Source organism: Musa acuminata, chromosome BXJ3-5, assembly GCF_036884655.1.
Source record: "Musa acuminata AAA Group cultivar baxijiao chromosome BXJ3-5, Cavendish_Baxijiao_AAA, whole genome shotgun sequence".
Lineage (NCBI taxonomy): Eukaryota > Viridiplantae > Streptophyta > Magnoliopsida > Zingiberales > Musaceae > Musa > Musa acuminata.
Genome location: NC_088353.1, coordinates 32,172,106 through 32,190,369, shown reverse-complemented (window position 1 = coordinate 32,190,369; position 18,264 = coordinate 32,172,106). Strand labels below are relative to the sequence as shown.

The following is an 18,264-nucleotide window of genomic DNA, read 5'->3' as shown; positions in this document are numbered from 1 at the left end:
ATTCGCTTAACAATTGGTATCCTAACAATCGGATTTTCTCATACACTTATTATATGAAAAATATTTTTCTGAAATGGATTTGATGAAATGATTCCTGCTTATAAATTCCATCTTGAAATATGGATGATAGTGTTTTTACTTGCAAAGATTTGTTTCACATACATATTTTGATCCTCGTAAAAATGAAGCATGATTTAATCTCTCATCGATTTTAACTTCACTCAAAGTAAACTCACAAATAGCCTTCCTCCTTCATGCAAAAAAGATTATAACAAACAAAAAGGAAGAAGTACTCAAAGCGATCTACATATCACGATTTCCTTTATATGCTTGTATAATTGATTTCCTATCACTCACTATTGGAAAATAACATGAACCTAGTAAAGGCATGAACAATTATCACACTTATGCTCAAAATTTGCTTATATTATTCTCCTGGTATCACAATTACCACACTTTTTATTGATGACAAAAGGGGAGAAATATTTGAGTATTAATGCTATGCTATGCCTTGTTTGTATCGTGTCAAGATATCAAACAAAAAACTTGCATCGTAATTTTACGTATTGATATCTTACCATGTGATGAAATGCAATAATTGCTAAAACATTTGAAATGTATGCATCATGTAATGATATCAAAATCTTACTTCGTAGTTTTACATGTTGACATCTTACAATATGATGAATTGCTACTATTACCATCATTCAAACTTGTAATGTAAAATTTGAAAATGAATGTCAAGCCTTGACATCATCTTCAGAGAGATACATCATGATGGGAATCATGATGGGAGTATTGATAAGTTTAAATGATTTTAACTTATCAATATGTCTCTTGAATTCAAAGGTTTTGAATTCAAGAATGACTTATCTCAAGTATGGCATATAGATAGGGGGAGTTAAGGTTAACTCGATTATCAATTGATTGTCATCATCAAAAAGGGAGAGATTGTTGAATCTCGGATTTTGATGATGAAGTCAATTGTCATTTGTTATCTAATCTATATGTTGAGATAAGTGTGCAGGATTAACTACGATGAAAGTAAGATATGCAGCAAGACTTACGCCGGAGTCAAGACAATGATCACGTTGGGAGTTTGAGAGTTCGACGGAAGTTCGGATAGTCGTCGAAGGTTCTGCGGGAACAAATTCGAGAAGTCCATGAGCTTACCAAAGAAGCTCGTCAGAACTCGCCAAGTGGATCGTCACAAGTCCAGGAGTTTGTCAGAAGTCCGCAGGAGCATCACCGAGGGTTCATTAGATGATCGACGGAAGTTCGCCAGAAAAAGCGATTGACGCACCGGAGCAAGTTGCAGTAAATGTCTTAGGAAATATCATAGTTAGCACAATGATTAAGTTGAAAATGGGAGGTGATCCCATTAACTTAATCTTGGGGCAATTGGGCCCCTGAAAAACTCAAATTGGGCCGAATGGATCAACCCATTCGGACCTTGATTTCTGCCAGGCGGTTGAACCGCCCCAGCCAGGCGGTGGCACCGCCTGGGCTCAGTCTCCGAGTGAGACTGGGCAGTGCAACCACCCCTGACAGGAGGTGGCACCACTTGAGCTCGGTCTTCGAGCTCTAGCAGGAGGTGCAACTGCCTCAGTCAAGCGGTGGCACCGCCTGAGCTCGGTCTTCGAGCTCTGGCAGGAGGTGCAACCGCCCCTGACAGGAGGTGGCACCGCCTAGAGGCTCAGTCTTCAAGCTCTGCTAGGCAGTGCAACTGCCTCAGTTAGGAGGTGCAACCGCTAGATCTTGGAATTCCGGGAATTGACAGTTTTGAGCTTGAAATTCAAACTGGGTTGGGGCCTATAAATACCCCACCCTTTCAGCATTGGAAGAGCAAAAAAAACACACCGAAATCCTGATCTTATTCTATGATTTTTAGAGCTCAAAATTGTTGTAAAGGCCAAAAGTTCTTCTCCCTCTTTTCTTCCAAGTTCTGATCTTTAAAGAGAGGAGAGAAAATTCTATAAGGGTTGTCTCCTAAGCCCGTCAAAAGGAGTGAAACTGTAAAAGGGTGGTTGGCCTTCGCCTATTGAAGGAAGGCCTCTAGTGGATGTCGGTGACCTCGTCGGTGGAGGAAGCCAAAAGTGGATGTAGGTCAAGATTGACCGAACCACTCTAAATCTCGGTTTGCATTTACTTTGAGCATATTATCTTTACTGCAAACCTCCTCAAAAGCTTACTACTTTCTGCGCATATATGATTGGGTTTCAAGCTTTGCACTTTCCGAATCGGCGTTTAGACGTAAATCAGTTTTATCGTATGATCATCATATTTCAGTTTCCGTTTACGTTTTGATTTCTATCATAACTGCAAACTGCCTTTATATCCTTGCTTTAACTGTATCTCACTTAATCAAGTGATTTACGAATCAACATTTATACGTAAATCAGTTTTTTCGTACAAATATCATATTTCAGTTTGCGCCTACTATATGATTTGAACCATAACTGCAAACTACATTTATATCTTTGCTGCATCTCGCTTAATCAAAAGTTAAAGTGATTTACGAATCGGCTTTCTTACTGAAATCACTTTTATCGAACGAACGCAGTTTTTTTAATCGTAGAAGGTTTTCCGCTGCACTAATTCACCCCCCCCCCTCTTAGTGCTCTTGATCCTAACACTAATGACATGTCAGATAATATAATATTCATATTTTGTAATCATGTGTGTCTAGATCGAAGTAGGTTAGGTCATAATTGAGTTAGTTTTAGGTGTAACCTGGCTAATCAATTAGGGGCCCATTGGGCCTGATTTGGGGCTGAGTTAGGCTCATTGAGAGGCCTATTCAGTGACCCACATATGGATTAAGAGGTGGCACCACTAGAATATATAGTGGTACCACCCAAACATAGTCTCCCAAACCATGTTAGGTGGTGGTACTGCCTAGTGTCAATGCTACAAGCGGTGGTACTACCCAGCACATGTGGTGGTACTGTTAGGACCTAGGAAACCCGGGATGAGACCTTTTTTGGCTCTATTTTTGAAGTCATTTGGGGTCTATAAATACCCCACTCTTTTGTGCTTAGGTAAGCAAGAAATTGAGTAGAAAATGGGAAAAATATATTTGAGAGAAAAAAGGTGTAAACTCTCTTGAAGTATAGAGTCTTTTCCTCCTAGGTTTAGGAAGTCTTCTAAAGGGAGGACTGAGGTATAATGTAAAAGAGAGTTATAAATGTTCTCTTCCGAGCCTATTAAAAGGAGAAAGAGTTGTAAGGGTAGTTGATCTTCACCTATTGAAAGAAAATCGGTAGTGAATGCCAATGGCCTCGACTGAAGAGGAATCAAGAGTGGACATAGGTCGGGACAACCAAACCACTATAACCCTGGTTTGTATTTACTTTATGCTTTTCATTTATTTTGTAAACTGATTTAATTGCTCACTAACGAATGTTTCAAGTTAAACTCATCTTTCCGATATAAGCTTTATCAAACTAGATTTTAGAATCAATGTAATTTTTCGAAAGCACTAATCACCCACCCCCCCCCCCCCCACCCCCCCCTCTCTTAGTGCTGAAATGGTCCTAACAACATCTTCTAAGTTAATACAACTAATCCAAAAGATGACATCTTTTGGGTTAATACATAATATATAACCTTAAAAATATAACAAACAATATGGGTTGAACATTTATATCATTAATTTCTACTAACACTTGAATGAGAGAAAATAGTTAATATTATACTTTTGGATATTAAGATATTGAATACCCAAAAATTATTGATTCAAACATTTGATTATCCTACAATTGTTAGATTATGTAGCTCTATCTAATTAGGTAAGATATATTATAATCTGACTAGATTCTAATGATGGTAAGATATATTATAATCGACTAATAGAAAGAAAGTCTAATTATAATAAGATTCGATAGGAGATTACTTTAATGAGAGGAACTGTCATAATTATCATCACTCTTTGCTCCGCTTATAAAAGGATAGGGCCTCCTAGGGACAAAACACTAATTATTAAGATTACATATCTATCCTTAATCTCCCTAATCTATCCCTCATAGCAATCTTGTGAAGAATAGGAAGAGAGGAGAATATGAATTTATTTCTCCTTATAGATTGGTATTACTGTAGCTTTCAGATTTAATAATGATGCACCTACAGATTAGATAAAGATATCCTGAATGACATCGATCTGACATCGATCTGAATGACATCCTGAATGGCATCCTGAATGAAATCAAATTTATTATGATTTTATGTTTACAATTGGTATCAAAGTCATATTTCTGAAGTCAAATATCTTAGATATATTTATTAGCATCCATCTTGATGCTAATAACTTGTCACTTGATTTTCGATGGTTGAATGATCTATCTACATTATTGATCTATTTTCCTATCACATCCATCTTGCCACTTGCTTATGGGCAATGTAAGATTCCACATGTTTGATCAATAGATTATTATTGACAACTTACTATTGATAGCATAGTTGAGAGTGATGGCCTCTAATGATCATTGGTTTAGTCATTGGCAAAGGTGGTGGTCGCATGCACGATTGCCTCTACACAATAGTCTTGCGATGGTCAACTTACCTTAGTCACAGGCAGTTGTAGTAGTGCTACTACCTACAACAACTAATAGTGCTTCCTTTGTTCAATGGCTACAATAATGCCGCTATAGTGGCATTTACTAGCCATGACCAGAATTGATTGGAAGTCAAAGGTTGTAGTTTCTAACGACTAAGCGGCAAACAAGAATGGCCATGGCAATCAATGGGGTCGTCGAGTAGATATGATAGCACAATTACATGCCATGGCAATTGTGTGAGCTCGTTAATCCATGCATATGTACAATCACATGGTGGGACGACAATCGATGGCACTCGATCACCTGCACATGATAGCGGAAGTGTTCCATTGGTTAGGAACCCGTGCGCAATGAGAACAACCATGCTTGGGTGCTGTAGCAGAGCACAATGACTAATGAGATTGTTGATCAATTGCATAAGAACAGTTGTGCCACCGTAATAGGCATAGGTGACACGTAAGCGGAGGACAATCGTGCACCGCAACGGTCACATGCCTCATACAATGACAAACGAGAAGAGAAGGAAAAAAAATAGTGTCTCATTTATTAAAATGATAGTTTGTCATTATAAATATTTTAATTTTAATTTTAATTTATATCCTTTTGGTAGTTTTTCATTTCAAGAATAATATATTTTCACTATATATCCCAAAATAAAATTATAGTTTTATTCTTCAAAAATTAAAAAAATTCTTATATGTCCTCAATTATAAAATTGACTAATTTGATTTATTTCGATCGAATATTTTGGTCAAACTTTATCCTAATTGTATTTTAATTACTTGATTGGATTTAGATTTGATCAATCATGTTTTGACTGAATTTGAGAATAGTTAAATTTTTTATTAATTTTTTACTTTAGTCAACTTTAATTTGACAAACTTAATTGGGCTAACTTTGGGCCTACCTGATTAAATATGATTGACTCGTCTAATTTAGAGTTCTATAAAAAATTATATATATATATATATATATATATATATATATATATATATATATATATATATATATATATATATATATATATATAATGATTTTTTAATATTTTTTTCATATGATATATTGATAAAATTTTATATGTGACAATTAAATTCTAATTATTATACTTGGATATTTATTTAGGTATTACATGCATATGTTTAAAATTATTAAATAATATCTATTTTTATATAAAGGTATAATTTATATTTTATCATGATTATAGTTATCATATGAGATTTTTTTTCTTATGTTGATTAATATTTAATTATTATTATAGTTATTTTTTTAATTATTATTAAACTATTTTGATATAAATTAGATTAAAAAATATTTGATGAATATTATTTGTAATTTATATCCTTAAGTATTATTTAATTGGTAATTGCCAAAGTGACTTACGATGGTAGACTTTTGAGATATAACTTATAATAAATATTTTATCATTTATAGGATTTTTTAAATTATAGTATTAGTCTTGTAGTTGTCAAAGTGGCCTAGACCAATAGCTTCTAAAATTATATTAAAGAATTAGTTCTAAATAATATTAAAAAATAATATTGATAATGATACATACTTAAGAGATTTAGATAATCCTAAAGAAAAATCTATTTTAAATAATTATGTGATGGGATAAGATAATACTATTTTGGACATCCTTGTAGTTTAGAGTTGTATACCTAAAGATAGCAATACTATTTTACAAAAATGATATTAGACAACCATAAATAATTTTGAGTAAACACTACATATATCCATACTTTTAGCCAAAGATAAAATATAGATAATATCAATAGTTTATTATATCTTGAAAACTCAAAGTGTTAATGTTGTTTTATATTTTACATTGATACTTCCTTTTATACACTCTTATGCTTCTAATGTTCCTGTACTATCTGGTTTAAATTACTCAAAATGGTTAGAGTATGTGTAGTTCATATTAGGTGTATTAGATTTTTCTTGAATATTCTTCTATCTTTAAAGCTTATAGAGTTTTCAATAAAAGATCTATAGTTATTGAAGAATCTACTCATATTATTTTTGATGAATTCTTGAAGCTATGAAAAGTGATTTTAATGACGATTTTAAATTTGATAAACTGAATTTGAATGAGGATTTTACTCCCCAAGACAACTTGGATATATCTACTTCTAAAGAAGTCTTATGAATAAAAAGTATGTAGATACACATCCTAAGGAATTAATTATTAAAGATATATTAAAAGGTATTTAAACTCATTCTTTGCTTAAAAAATATTTGTGTAAATACTACTTTTTTATCTCAAATTAATCCTAAATGCATTGATGATGCTCTTAAAGATGACTCATGGGTCTTGACAATATATGAAGAGTTAAATCAATACGAAAGAAATATAGTTTGAATATTTATTTTTAGATCTAGTGATCATCTTATAATTAATACTAAATGAGTCTTTAAGAATAAATAAGATGAATAAGGTATTGCGATTGGAAGCAAGACAAACTTAGTGGTCAAAGATTTCAACTAAGAAGAATGTATAAACTATGAGGAGATCTTCACTTCTATAGCTAGACTTAAAGCCATAAGGATACCCATTGTCTATTTCAAATGGATATCAAAAGTGCTTTGTCACTAGGATTTAAAAATGATCTTTTCCTAAATCATGTTTATAAATTGTCTAAAGATCTATATAGGGTTAAACAAGCCCCCGTACGAGAGACTTAGTTCTTTTCTTATTCAAAATATTTTTTTAAAAGATAAGATCGACATCATATTATTTATTAAATATTTTAAAAATAATTTTCTTATTATTTAAATTTATATTAATAACATATTATATATAGCATAGATTCCTTTATATATTTCATCAATTGATCTAACTCGAATCTCTATCTAATCGATTCAATATTTTGCTCCCTCTTATGAGTTCCTTCTCTGGATTATTTCAATCTTTTCTTTATGATATTAAATTTTACTTTTGCTATTAGTGGCTATTTATATTAGTAAATTTATATTAATAACATATTATTTCAAACTTAGTGGCTATTTCAATCTTTTCTTTATGATATTAAATTTTACTTTTGCTTGGTTTCAATGCTCTGGATTATACTTCCTTCTCTCGTAAAGAGTAATCAACTTGTTGCTCACTATTTTAACTATCACACTCCTCTTGAGCAACTCGTGTTGTGATCGTTTGTGGTTACTACCCGCCTTACGTAGCCTTGCTCAATTCGTCATCGTGAGTGTGTGAACTTTGTTGTTTGCGCAAATCACTTATCCACTCTAATATTAAAAATTATGAATTTAATAGAAATTACCTAAATCATAAGGTATTTTTATGATATTTATCCATAAAGGATCAGTCAAGTGTAAACTCGCAAAGTCTTAAAGGCCTACAAAAAAAAAAGGAAGTTAATTATATTCGAAAACAAGTAACAGACAAAACAAAACTTACGTCTCGCTCAAAATCACATTTTAAACAATTTAACAAGCACTTGGAAGAAAAGAAGAAAATAAGAACATTGAACATTAAAAATATAGCCATATGTCCAATAACAAGTGCTTAACCAACCAGACATTGCGGTGAGTGGCAAACCTACACAAACTTTCAAAATTAGAGCGTAATACTATTAGAAAGCCTCGTTTAATCTTATGTCATGCGGATGGTTTTAGGGTGCTTGAGACGATTAATGTTTTATGACATTCATCATACACCACATTATAGGCTTGAAAAATCAGATTATGAGACATGAAAACGAGACTGTTTTGATCTAATTGTACCATCTTCGGTAAGTGTTCACCACAGTAGTGTTTTGCACACAAGGCAGCAAGCCGTAGAAGCGAACAAAAGCCAACAGTATCCAACGACTTAAGCGGATGACGGTTTGTCGACAAAGCCAAACAACCATACAAACGAACAAAAGTAACGAAGATGTTGCGGGAGATAGCGGTTTGTTGACAAAGCTAAAAAAGACCCGCGCAGTGGCCGTCCATGACAAGTCGGCCAACTCACAAGTGTCAAAAGTGGGAGCGAGTGGTTTCAGGCAGGTACATGAAAGGAGGGTTCTAATGCCACGGTTTCTACATGGAACCGAAACGACTCTATAAAGCCACCCGTTACTGGGTGGATAAAACTGGCTAGAAAATGAAAGCGTCGGAAGAAGCAGCGGGTAGCATGCAACGTTACTGGGAAGGGGTTAGAGCTAGATTGGGATTGGGATTGGGATTGGGATAGCATTGGATCGATCCAGCTGGAAAAACGATCTAAAGAACATTTTAATGCAGATTTTAATTACCTGTTTTATACATGCACCACTATGTTAATATATGACAATACCAACTATTAAGTGTAAAGTGGAAACCCCACCATTAGATCATGAATCTCTTAACTTCCAAGTTCAAATCAGATTTCAAGACTGACTCACAGATTTTAAAGTTTTTTTTTTTATCCATCACAGCATCATATGCCAAAGGTCACTTGCTGGGCAACTCCATCGTCAAATATACACATTTTGATTTGAATTACCAACACATTGGTTATTCTCGTCCACTGTCAAAGAATACATGCATCAGCTTCAAAAATCAAGAGAGACAACTCGGTTGGAAGCTAAAAAGAATACTCTCTCCCTACATACGTCTGTTATTGTACATAGACACTACTTTCTACAACAAATTGCCTTTGATCGCTCCTAACTGACATGACGACACCATCGCCATAACAGATTGATGCAGATGAAAGCTAACGAACCACTGAGATCTGAAGAACTATTTCACGACACATGAAGATTCTGAATTTCAACTTTCATAGCTTGGAGATTCTGTTCAACCTTTGCCAACTCATCTTGTGTTTTCGCCAGCCAATCTATTCTGTCCTGAGCTGCTTCAGCATATGGTTTACCGGTAGCTTCCACAAAGTGATTCAGCTTCTCAATGCTATGCTGCAGGTCCTTCTGCATAGCCTTCTCAATTTCATGCGCTAACTTATCAGCGACCCTCTTGACCTTCTCTACTGCTTGTCTCCTTCGTGCTGGAAAATTTGAAATTGCTAACCACCTACAATATTATATGGCAAAACATAAGAAAATGATACTTCATGTTTCGCCTAAAAAACTAGTATCATTTTTATGCTCCTCCCTTGTATTGATCAATAACATGCAATCTCCAATCAAGTCCATGACAAAACTGAAGTTAGAGATATTACTTGAATTGTGCAAAAGTAAAAACAGTTACTGCGAATTCCAAATTAACACTATTTTTAGTGTAAATCACTGCAATCATTAGAAAATTTACCAAATCTAGTTTTATTTAAACAAAATTATTAGCTACTTAGCCATGTATAAACACATATGTATTATAGAAACACACACAAGAAGCTGTTAAGTCCCAACTTTCGGGCCCAAATACATGAATCTTTCTTACCATTGAGCAGTATCACTTGTTAAAATGCCTTTTCATTCCTTTTACAGTTCCTAATAAGATTTTAGTAGGTCTTCCTAAACGTCTTGGCAACAATGTCCATATGATCGATGCTCGTTCAGCATCCAATTCACAACCTTCTCCAAGAGCCTCAAATCTCATCTCTGGCAATCATCTCCTATCATCCATCCATCCCTCCTCTTTCCCTCGGTCATCACGACACAGTAGCAGCACAATACAAATCCTCAACATTGCACTTCATGAATTCCTGACCCAATAAATTTTGGACCAAACTGATCAAAGTTGGAGGACCACATTGAATATTACTTTTTACATCCTTCTTCCTGAATATTAACTTATATCCACTTGGAGATGCTTTAAACTTTAAGAGCATGAGATAATGCAGAAACCAAACAACTAAAACATTTGAAGGCAAAAGAACTAATTATATGACAAGAGAGGAAGAAAGAAACATTGAGAGTTACAAGGTTTGAAATATCATACCGTACCGGCGTTTCAACATTCATTCGGTACGGTACGATACTGTATACCAAGTGATATACCACTCGGTATATATATATATATATATATATATATATATATATATATATATATATATATATAATTCGGCAACGTTGTCTCTCCCTTCTTCCCAAGCGGGGCGACGTCGCCTCGTTTATATATATATATATATATATATATATATATTTTTTTTTTTTTTTTTTTTTTTTTTTTTTTCCTTCTCCCACACGGGGCGACGTTGCCGAGGCGACGTGACATCGCTTTAAAAAAAGAATATATATATATATATATATATACCGTCCGGTAACGGGCGGTCCGTGTACCGGTCAACTGACGGACCGGTACATACCGTCCGGTACAAGCGGTATTATTTGAAACTGTATACTTTGGAGGGTTAGCAAGGAGAAAAGGATTAAAAAATTAATGATGTTCAATCAAAGGTGTTGTGTTAATTGCTGCAGAATATCTTCAAGTCAGAAGCCTGACAACCTCTCATCAGAATAAGAAAGTAAACCATTAATAGTTTGCAACAGTTAAACAAATTACAACTACTGAAGTGTTGTAGTAGCATGTGATGGTCAAATGCAACCCTGAGAATATAAAGCTTAGCTAATCATCTGTAAATTCAGAGGCTCAGATAGATACCAGTTATATTTGTAGAATCCAATTAGTCAAAGTTATATATATGTACCAGAAAAAATGATGCAGTTCAGTGCAAAACTCAGTACCTTAAACCCATAATGGGACAATCATAATTTGCCAACCCAATTTGGAATCCCTTTTGGCTGGCAATTTTTATTTTTATAGAAAGAAAAAACTAGAGAACTAAGTGATGAACATCCATAACATTGTTTTTATTACCTCTTGAAAAGATTTTCTGAAATATTTGGAATTAAAATATTTTTATTTAACAAATACAGTGCAAAAATTCATGATCATTGAATTTGTGAGTTCAAGATACAAAGTTCTTCTGCTTTACACCAATTGTCACGATCTAATCTGATGGGATAATTGACCTCTTAACCAAGGATTAAAATATCATACCATACCAGAGTTTCGACATTCGGACGGTACGATATGATATTGTATATCGAGCGGTATACCGCTCGATATATATATATATATAATTCGATGACGTCGCCTCATATATATATATATATATATATAAGATTATATATATTTATATATAAATATTTTAATATATATTAAAAAATATATATATTTTTATAAATAAATATATATATATATATATATATATATATATATTTATTTATTTATTTATTTATATTCCGTCTGGTAACGAGCGATCCGTGTATCGGTCAGCTGATGGACCGGTACGTACTGCCCGGTACAAGCGGTATTATTTGAAACTGAATACCTTGCTCTCAACAAGCTTGAACACTTGACTCAAAATGTTTAAGCTTAACAATAGTATACTCATTAGACCCTTTAAGTTATTCTTAATCTTATCCTGCTTTCAATGTGGACTAAATCGGGATGTTATAATATCTTTAACTTAAAGGTTTAATGTCCTCATCAAGGTTTGAATCAAACACTAACATGATGTATGTGAGGGTTAGCCCAATTGTAGCTCCATCCATAGAGAGCTCTTTCTACTTAATCCTCTCACCATACTCTAATATTAACTCGACTTTGATACCAATTTTATCAGACATCTCTAAAAGCCTCTCACTGCTAAATATTGGAAGAGATACTTAAGAAATGAACATCAAAAGTATTATGTGAACCCTATAAAAGAACGAATGCAAAATTATCTTATTTAAAAGGAAAAATACAAAAAAAAGGAATGTTATGAACAAGGCCAATGTTCTTTAGTTCAGTGTTAGTGAATGTTGCCAGCTTCGTAATATTTAGAAACAAAAAGTACAATCAATGTACACTTTAGGTTTTCCTATTCAACTTTGATGTCACTTGTCATATCAGCATCAGCATCCAAATCAATCATGTATAGCAAATCTGCACAGATCTTCATTAGTTATTCACTGAATCCACATATCTTCCAAACCTTTTTTTTCATTCACTCGATTAACATTGATTATTAGGTGCAACAGATTGTAATTGTACATTTTGATATTGGTTCTAGAGATTATCATAGATTGTTTTGAATCATGAAAGAGATTACAAGAAACCATGTACTATATAACTCAGATCAGCTAGGAAAAGAAAAAAACATGAGTTGTTCTCACTCATGCAAAAAGTTCTAGCTATTTTACAGAATTAGCATTGCATGCAACCTGGGACTACTCTGAAAATTAAAAGTGCTATTGAGAGAAATATCTTATTTTTTAGCAGAAATCCAAAATAAGAATAAATACCCAAAAGAAGGGATCTTTTCTGGATAGTGGGCTTTCTGTGAAGTGATCAAATTATATGAAAGAGATATGCTAAACAGATATAGGAGAGAAAAAAGATCAAATAAAGGTTTAAGAACCCAGTTGCTCATTAGGAACTTTTGAGTCTAGCACAGATTAAAGAAAGCTAATTTCTTGGAAAGGCTTAATACTCACCCACCAGCAGAACAAAAAGCAAGAGCAAGAAGATCTTCCAGCGTGGTTGGCAGGACGGATGTAAGAAGAGAAGCAGATAGTCCTGCTGCTCCTAGCCCTCCAAATGTTCCTACAACCTGCTTAGAAATTTAAAACAGTCAAATGGTTAAATTTATAACCAATAAAGAATTTCATTCAAATAATTAGAACAATATAATTGTCATCTCAAAATATTTCAACAACAATAATATACCTAAGAAATATCTTAATATTCCTAAGTCATACATCAATATTCAATGCTTATTACCATGAAGAACCATAATAATACACAACTCGATTCGAGTTAATAGTAAATAGACACCTCAAAAAATGTTTCAACGCACTTGGACTTTTTATGTTGATGACCAGTCATTGTAATCTAGAATTTTGATGACGACAAGTGTTACGGCATACTAGTGTACTATGGCCAAAAAGCAAAGAATTTAATGGTATAACCTGATCTAGATTCCAAGCTAAACAGTTCTATATAGACTTCTATACCTTCCATGCCTTTCTCATTGAGGAGTCCATTGATTGAGAACCATAATTATAGCCCTCGGCTAGAATTTAGTCATATATTACAAACTGAAATTTACAAGAAATATTAATATATGACATCAAAGCAGGATATTTTTCTTTCAATTTTCCTTCAAAGCATATTTATTCAATAACCTCTGATCCTCTTCTTATGTGCTCTCTAAGCAATGCGTATGGGAATAAACTAGAGCATACATACTCATGTTGTGGGAAGAACAGCTAATCCCTTCGCCCTACAAACTGTCCTCCAAAAATGACATAGATACGTTCTGAATTGGTATATAACTAACCAATCGAACACTCTATTTACCAGGGCTTTTTTGCCCTACTTGAACCTTGTTTGGGACTCTAGGGACCCTCTGATAGCAGTTGAAGATAATGACAAAGTTGTATTAATTTTGCTAGAAAAGAACTACGGTTTCATCATATGGATGCCTCCTTTTCTTTCTTTATGCCCTTGGTTTTTCTCCTTGAGTCCTCCCAGCAGAGTTAGATTGAAATAGGGCTTTCCATATAATGATAAAGCTGGACTGCTATGTTCCAAATCCTAATCCAGCTAAAGTTAATATACCGTTCTTGCTTGCATCCAGCTAAGGGGAAAGGTACATATCCTTTGAAAATCACCAATCTAAAAAATATAGAATATATTGATGTCAAAAAATGTGAACAACCCTAAAACCAAAATTTCGCTAGTAAACTAGTAATATAGCTTCCTATATATTTGGTAAGTAGACTATTTTTACATGAAATCCCTAAAACCTACAATGTTAGGTGCTCTTTTGGGCTTCCCTTCTGTTAAATGTCATAGAGAAACAAGGAAAAACAAAGAAGCCAGTAAAAAGTAACCTTTTTGCGGAAGACAAAAATGTGAATGTCACATATCACTCTTTTTGATAAACCATCTTGAACATCAAATTTTAGTTTCTATGCCCTGTTAGATAAGTATTTATTTGCAATCATGTTCTTATAAATTCCAAAATATACTAGAAGTTTAAAACCGCCAATTAAATTCCATAAATAAGTTTGGATAAAGTAAGATCCTATCACAATCAAATTAAATTCATATATAATGAGAAAATTTTGCTAGGATCTATCGAACTCATCATCTTAGGAAACAAGTTAAAGGTAAATTGTGAGAAACACAGTACCTAAAAGCAAGGTTTGCTATATCAAAGTATACTGCCTGGTACGGGAGGTACGTATCGGTCCGACAAGTGACCGGTACGTAGACCACCCTATAATGGGCGATACCATTACATGACCCCTTATCGCCCGGCACGGGGTTTGTATCGGTAGGTAACAATCGAAATCCGATCATTACCGATCAGTACAAGTCGGTAATGATCAGATTTCAACTGTTACCAGCCAAGTGTTGAGATTGCCCTGTTTCAAATGGTCTAAGTAACTGTTTGAACCATTGGAAAGGGTTTTTAAACCCTTTCCGCACTTCTCTTTTAGTCCATTTTACTCTCTCAATCTCTTCAACTCTCTTAAACTCTTTTTCACTTATATCTCTCTCTCATTCTCACATATTCATTCTCCTAAACTCAACAAAATTATGATTTATGGATTAGATCAAATTTGGGAGGATTAAGAAAAAGAACACTCTAACCAAGAGATATGTGTTCTCGTTTTAGATTTTTATTGATTTATGAGATGATTATATTCTATATGCTCAATGACTTAATGTCTAATATGTTGTTTAATATATTTTTGATGGTAGAATAATGTTAATTAAAGACTAATTAAGGCCTTTAATATTGTGATTAGTGTGTTTAATGCTGATTTTTTCGAAATTAGACACTTAATGGGTCAAATCTTTGTATTTCATGGTGATTTATATGTTTGTGGTGGTATAATAGGTGTAATTAGGTTTTAATTAAGATTTTTAATACTATGATTAGTGATTTTAATGATGATTTAATCAAAATTTAATCATTATTACGTCAATTCAATGCCTTTAATATCTATTAGGGTGTTTGAGATGTTTATAGCGGTAAAAAAAGACTAATTACGAATTAATTAACTATGTTAGTACTGTGATTAGTGTATTTAATTACGACGATATCGAACCCATATTGGGTCAGTTAAATGTCAGTGTTTGGCATATTTATAATGATGATAGAAGAATAATTAGTGGGTAATTAACTATGTTAATGGTGTGATTAGCATATTTAATGATGATTTCATCATAATTTAGAATCAAATACATGCATTTAATGCTTCTTAGGGTGTTTGATATATTTATAGTGGTAAAACAGAGCTAATTAGGGTTTATTTAAGTTTTTTTGTTGCTTAATTAGTGCATTTAATGAAAAATTTAATGGTATTGAGTTAATTCTACGTATTTAATGCTGAATAGGCTGAGTGACATGTTTATAATGACAAAATAAGGTTCAGTACGTATAATCGCACCTTATTATTTGGTTCAACCTTGGTAGAAATATGGCACCAAAGGAACAAACATATTAGTTATTTGAAAAGTCCTGGGTGCCAAAGTCCCACAAAGCTTGAGGTGCTAGGCACTAGCTTAGGCGTCTGCCTGAGCAAAGCGAGATGCTCTAGAATATTATAATTAAAATAATATATAACTAAATAAAAATATGCTAAACATGTTTATGAAGACCAATATTAGAATTAAACTGCTTTGTACACTTGTTATTAATTCTAAAACCTAATATATAATTTCAAAACAATAAAGATTAGAGATTTAACAATTACAGTTAACAATAGTTAAGAGGGGAAAAAAATCGTTAACAGTAGTAGAGGGCAGAAAAAACAAGAGAAAAGTATCATCGATGGTTGACAGTGGGGAAGGATAAGGCAGTGGTGATGGAGGAAGCTACGGACGACAACAATAGCAGCAGAGGAAGCTGCGAATGATAGTCACGGCAACGGAGGAAGTTGCGAATAGCGGCGGAAGCTGCGGACAACAGTAGTGGCATCGACGGCATCGACGAGAGCTATGGACGACGACATCGTGGACGGAGGAAGCTTCCGAAGTGTATGTCAATCGCGGAGGTAGCTACGGTCCTCTCCCTCGATGGTAAAAGGAACTGCTAGCAACAGAGGCAGGAGCGCTTTCTAAGGTTGATCGCTCGAGGTCACCCATGCATGCGGGGGTGACTTTTGCAAGTAAGAAAGGGGATCACTGGGTGTCGAACGAGACTTAAAAATTTGGTTTGGTTCAACTATTTTGAACCAGGCACTCGCTCGAGGCACCCAACGCCTAGGTTCGGGCGAGCACCCAAATGGTACCTCATTGAAGCACGCTGCCTGGTTCATTGTTGAGGCGCTCGGGCCTCGCCTCACCTTGCCTGAGAGCCTAGGCGAGTGCCCAAGCGCCCATTTAAATCACCGAGGCACATGATAACGTTTAGGATCATGCCCGAAAGATAGACGAGAACCATTATTATCGGCAATGCATTTATTGTGATTACATCGACAAGGGTGGAGAAATAACCAAGGTAAAGATGCATTTGGCCGGTAAGTATCCTAATGTTGCAACATGCAAGAAGGTTCCGATAGAGGTCGATAAATCATTTGAAGACAAGTTATAACAAGCAAGGGAAGATACAATGAAAAAGAAGGCAAGAGTTGAGGAAGAATACGATGGGGCTACACAGGAGTTCATTTATGACGAATATGAGAGTCGTGATATTGAAATTGACCCAGATCTCAAAGCTGGTAGTCGTGCATCATTAGAGCATTAGTACATATACAGAAAGCAATGAGGCATCGACGACCTGACTCATAATGGGAGCATGGCGATGGTAGTGGGCTTGTGCCATAAGGAATCTAGAGGTCAACCAGCGTGAGACAACCAACTGCCCCTCAATTAAGCTGAATTGGTAGCATGAAGTAGGGTGGAATACATGGTTTTATGAGAGGACTTGGCAGGAGGTCAGTATCAGATATTATTGATATTAATCTGCAAGCCTATCCTCCACAAATAACAAAGCATACATGGATTGATGATGCATATACAAAAGAAAAGAAACGGGATATTAGGAAGGCAATTGCAAAATGGTTCAACATCCATAGGATTTTGTGGATTTATAAGAGGATTTAATAGGAGGTCAGCACTAGATATTATTGATATTGATCCGTAAGCTTATCCTCCACAAATAACAAAGCAGACACAAATTAACAATGTATATACAAAAGAAAAGAAACATGATATTAGGAAGGCAATTACAAAATGGTTCAATTTCTATAAGATTCCAACAAATACAGCCTAAGGTCCATATTATCAGAGCATGATCTCCTCTATTCAAAAGTCTGGCACGAGGATCTAACCTCTAACACCGAAGGAGTTCACGATGTATATTTAGATAAGGAGATGACAGAATTGAAGGATTGAATCAAATCCTTCAAGAGGAAGTGGGACGAATATGAGATAACACTGATGTGTAATAATTGGATAGGGCCAACAAGAATGAGTATCATTATTTTTTTTTTTATTGCAACAAAAGGGTGGTTTTTCATAAGTCAGTAAATGATTCCAAGAAGATTCAAAATGCAAACTATATTGAAAACCTAATTGACATCATATTAGAGGATATCGGACCATAGTACATTGGCCAGATAGTCATCGACAATAGAGCTAATTTCAAGAAGACTAATTTACAATTGATGGAAAAAAGAAAAATATTGTTTTGGACTCCATGTGCAACTCATTATATGGATCTAATGCTGAAGGATATTAGTGAGCTACCATCAGTCAACAA

The 18,264-nt window shown here is 34.2% G+C and overlaps 1 protein-coding gene across 3 annotated transcripts in view; it reads right to left on the bottom strand.

Annotated features, from left to right (window-relative positions):
* Window positions 1–9,007: 9,007 nt before the first annotated feature.
* The window catches only part of LOC135638630 (probable transmembrane GTPase FZO-like, chloroplastic), a 41,912-nt gene continuing 32,655 nt past the window's right edge, over window positions 9,008–18,264 (bottom strand). For 2 of the 3 annotated variants that reach the window (XM_065151832.1, XM_065151834.1), the window contains exons 10-11: window positions 12,980–13,095; window positions 9,008–9,566 (exon numbers count right to left, since the gene is read on the bottom strand). In XM_065151832.1, the coding sequence (XP_065007904.1) occupies window positions 9,284–9,566; window positions 12,980–13,095 (399 nt within the window). In that variant the 3' untranslated portion in view covers window positions 9,008–9,283. The remainder of the gene's footprint in view (window positions 9,567–12,979; window positions 13,096–18,264) is intronic. The other variant, XM_065151833.1, reaches the window with a different exon arrangement.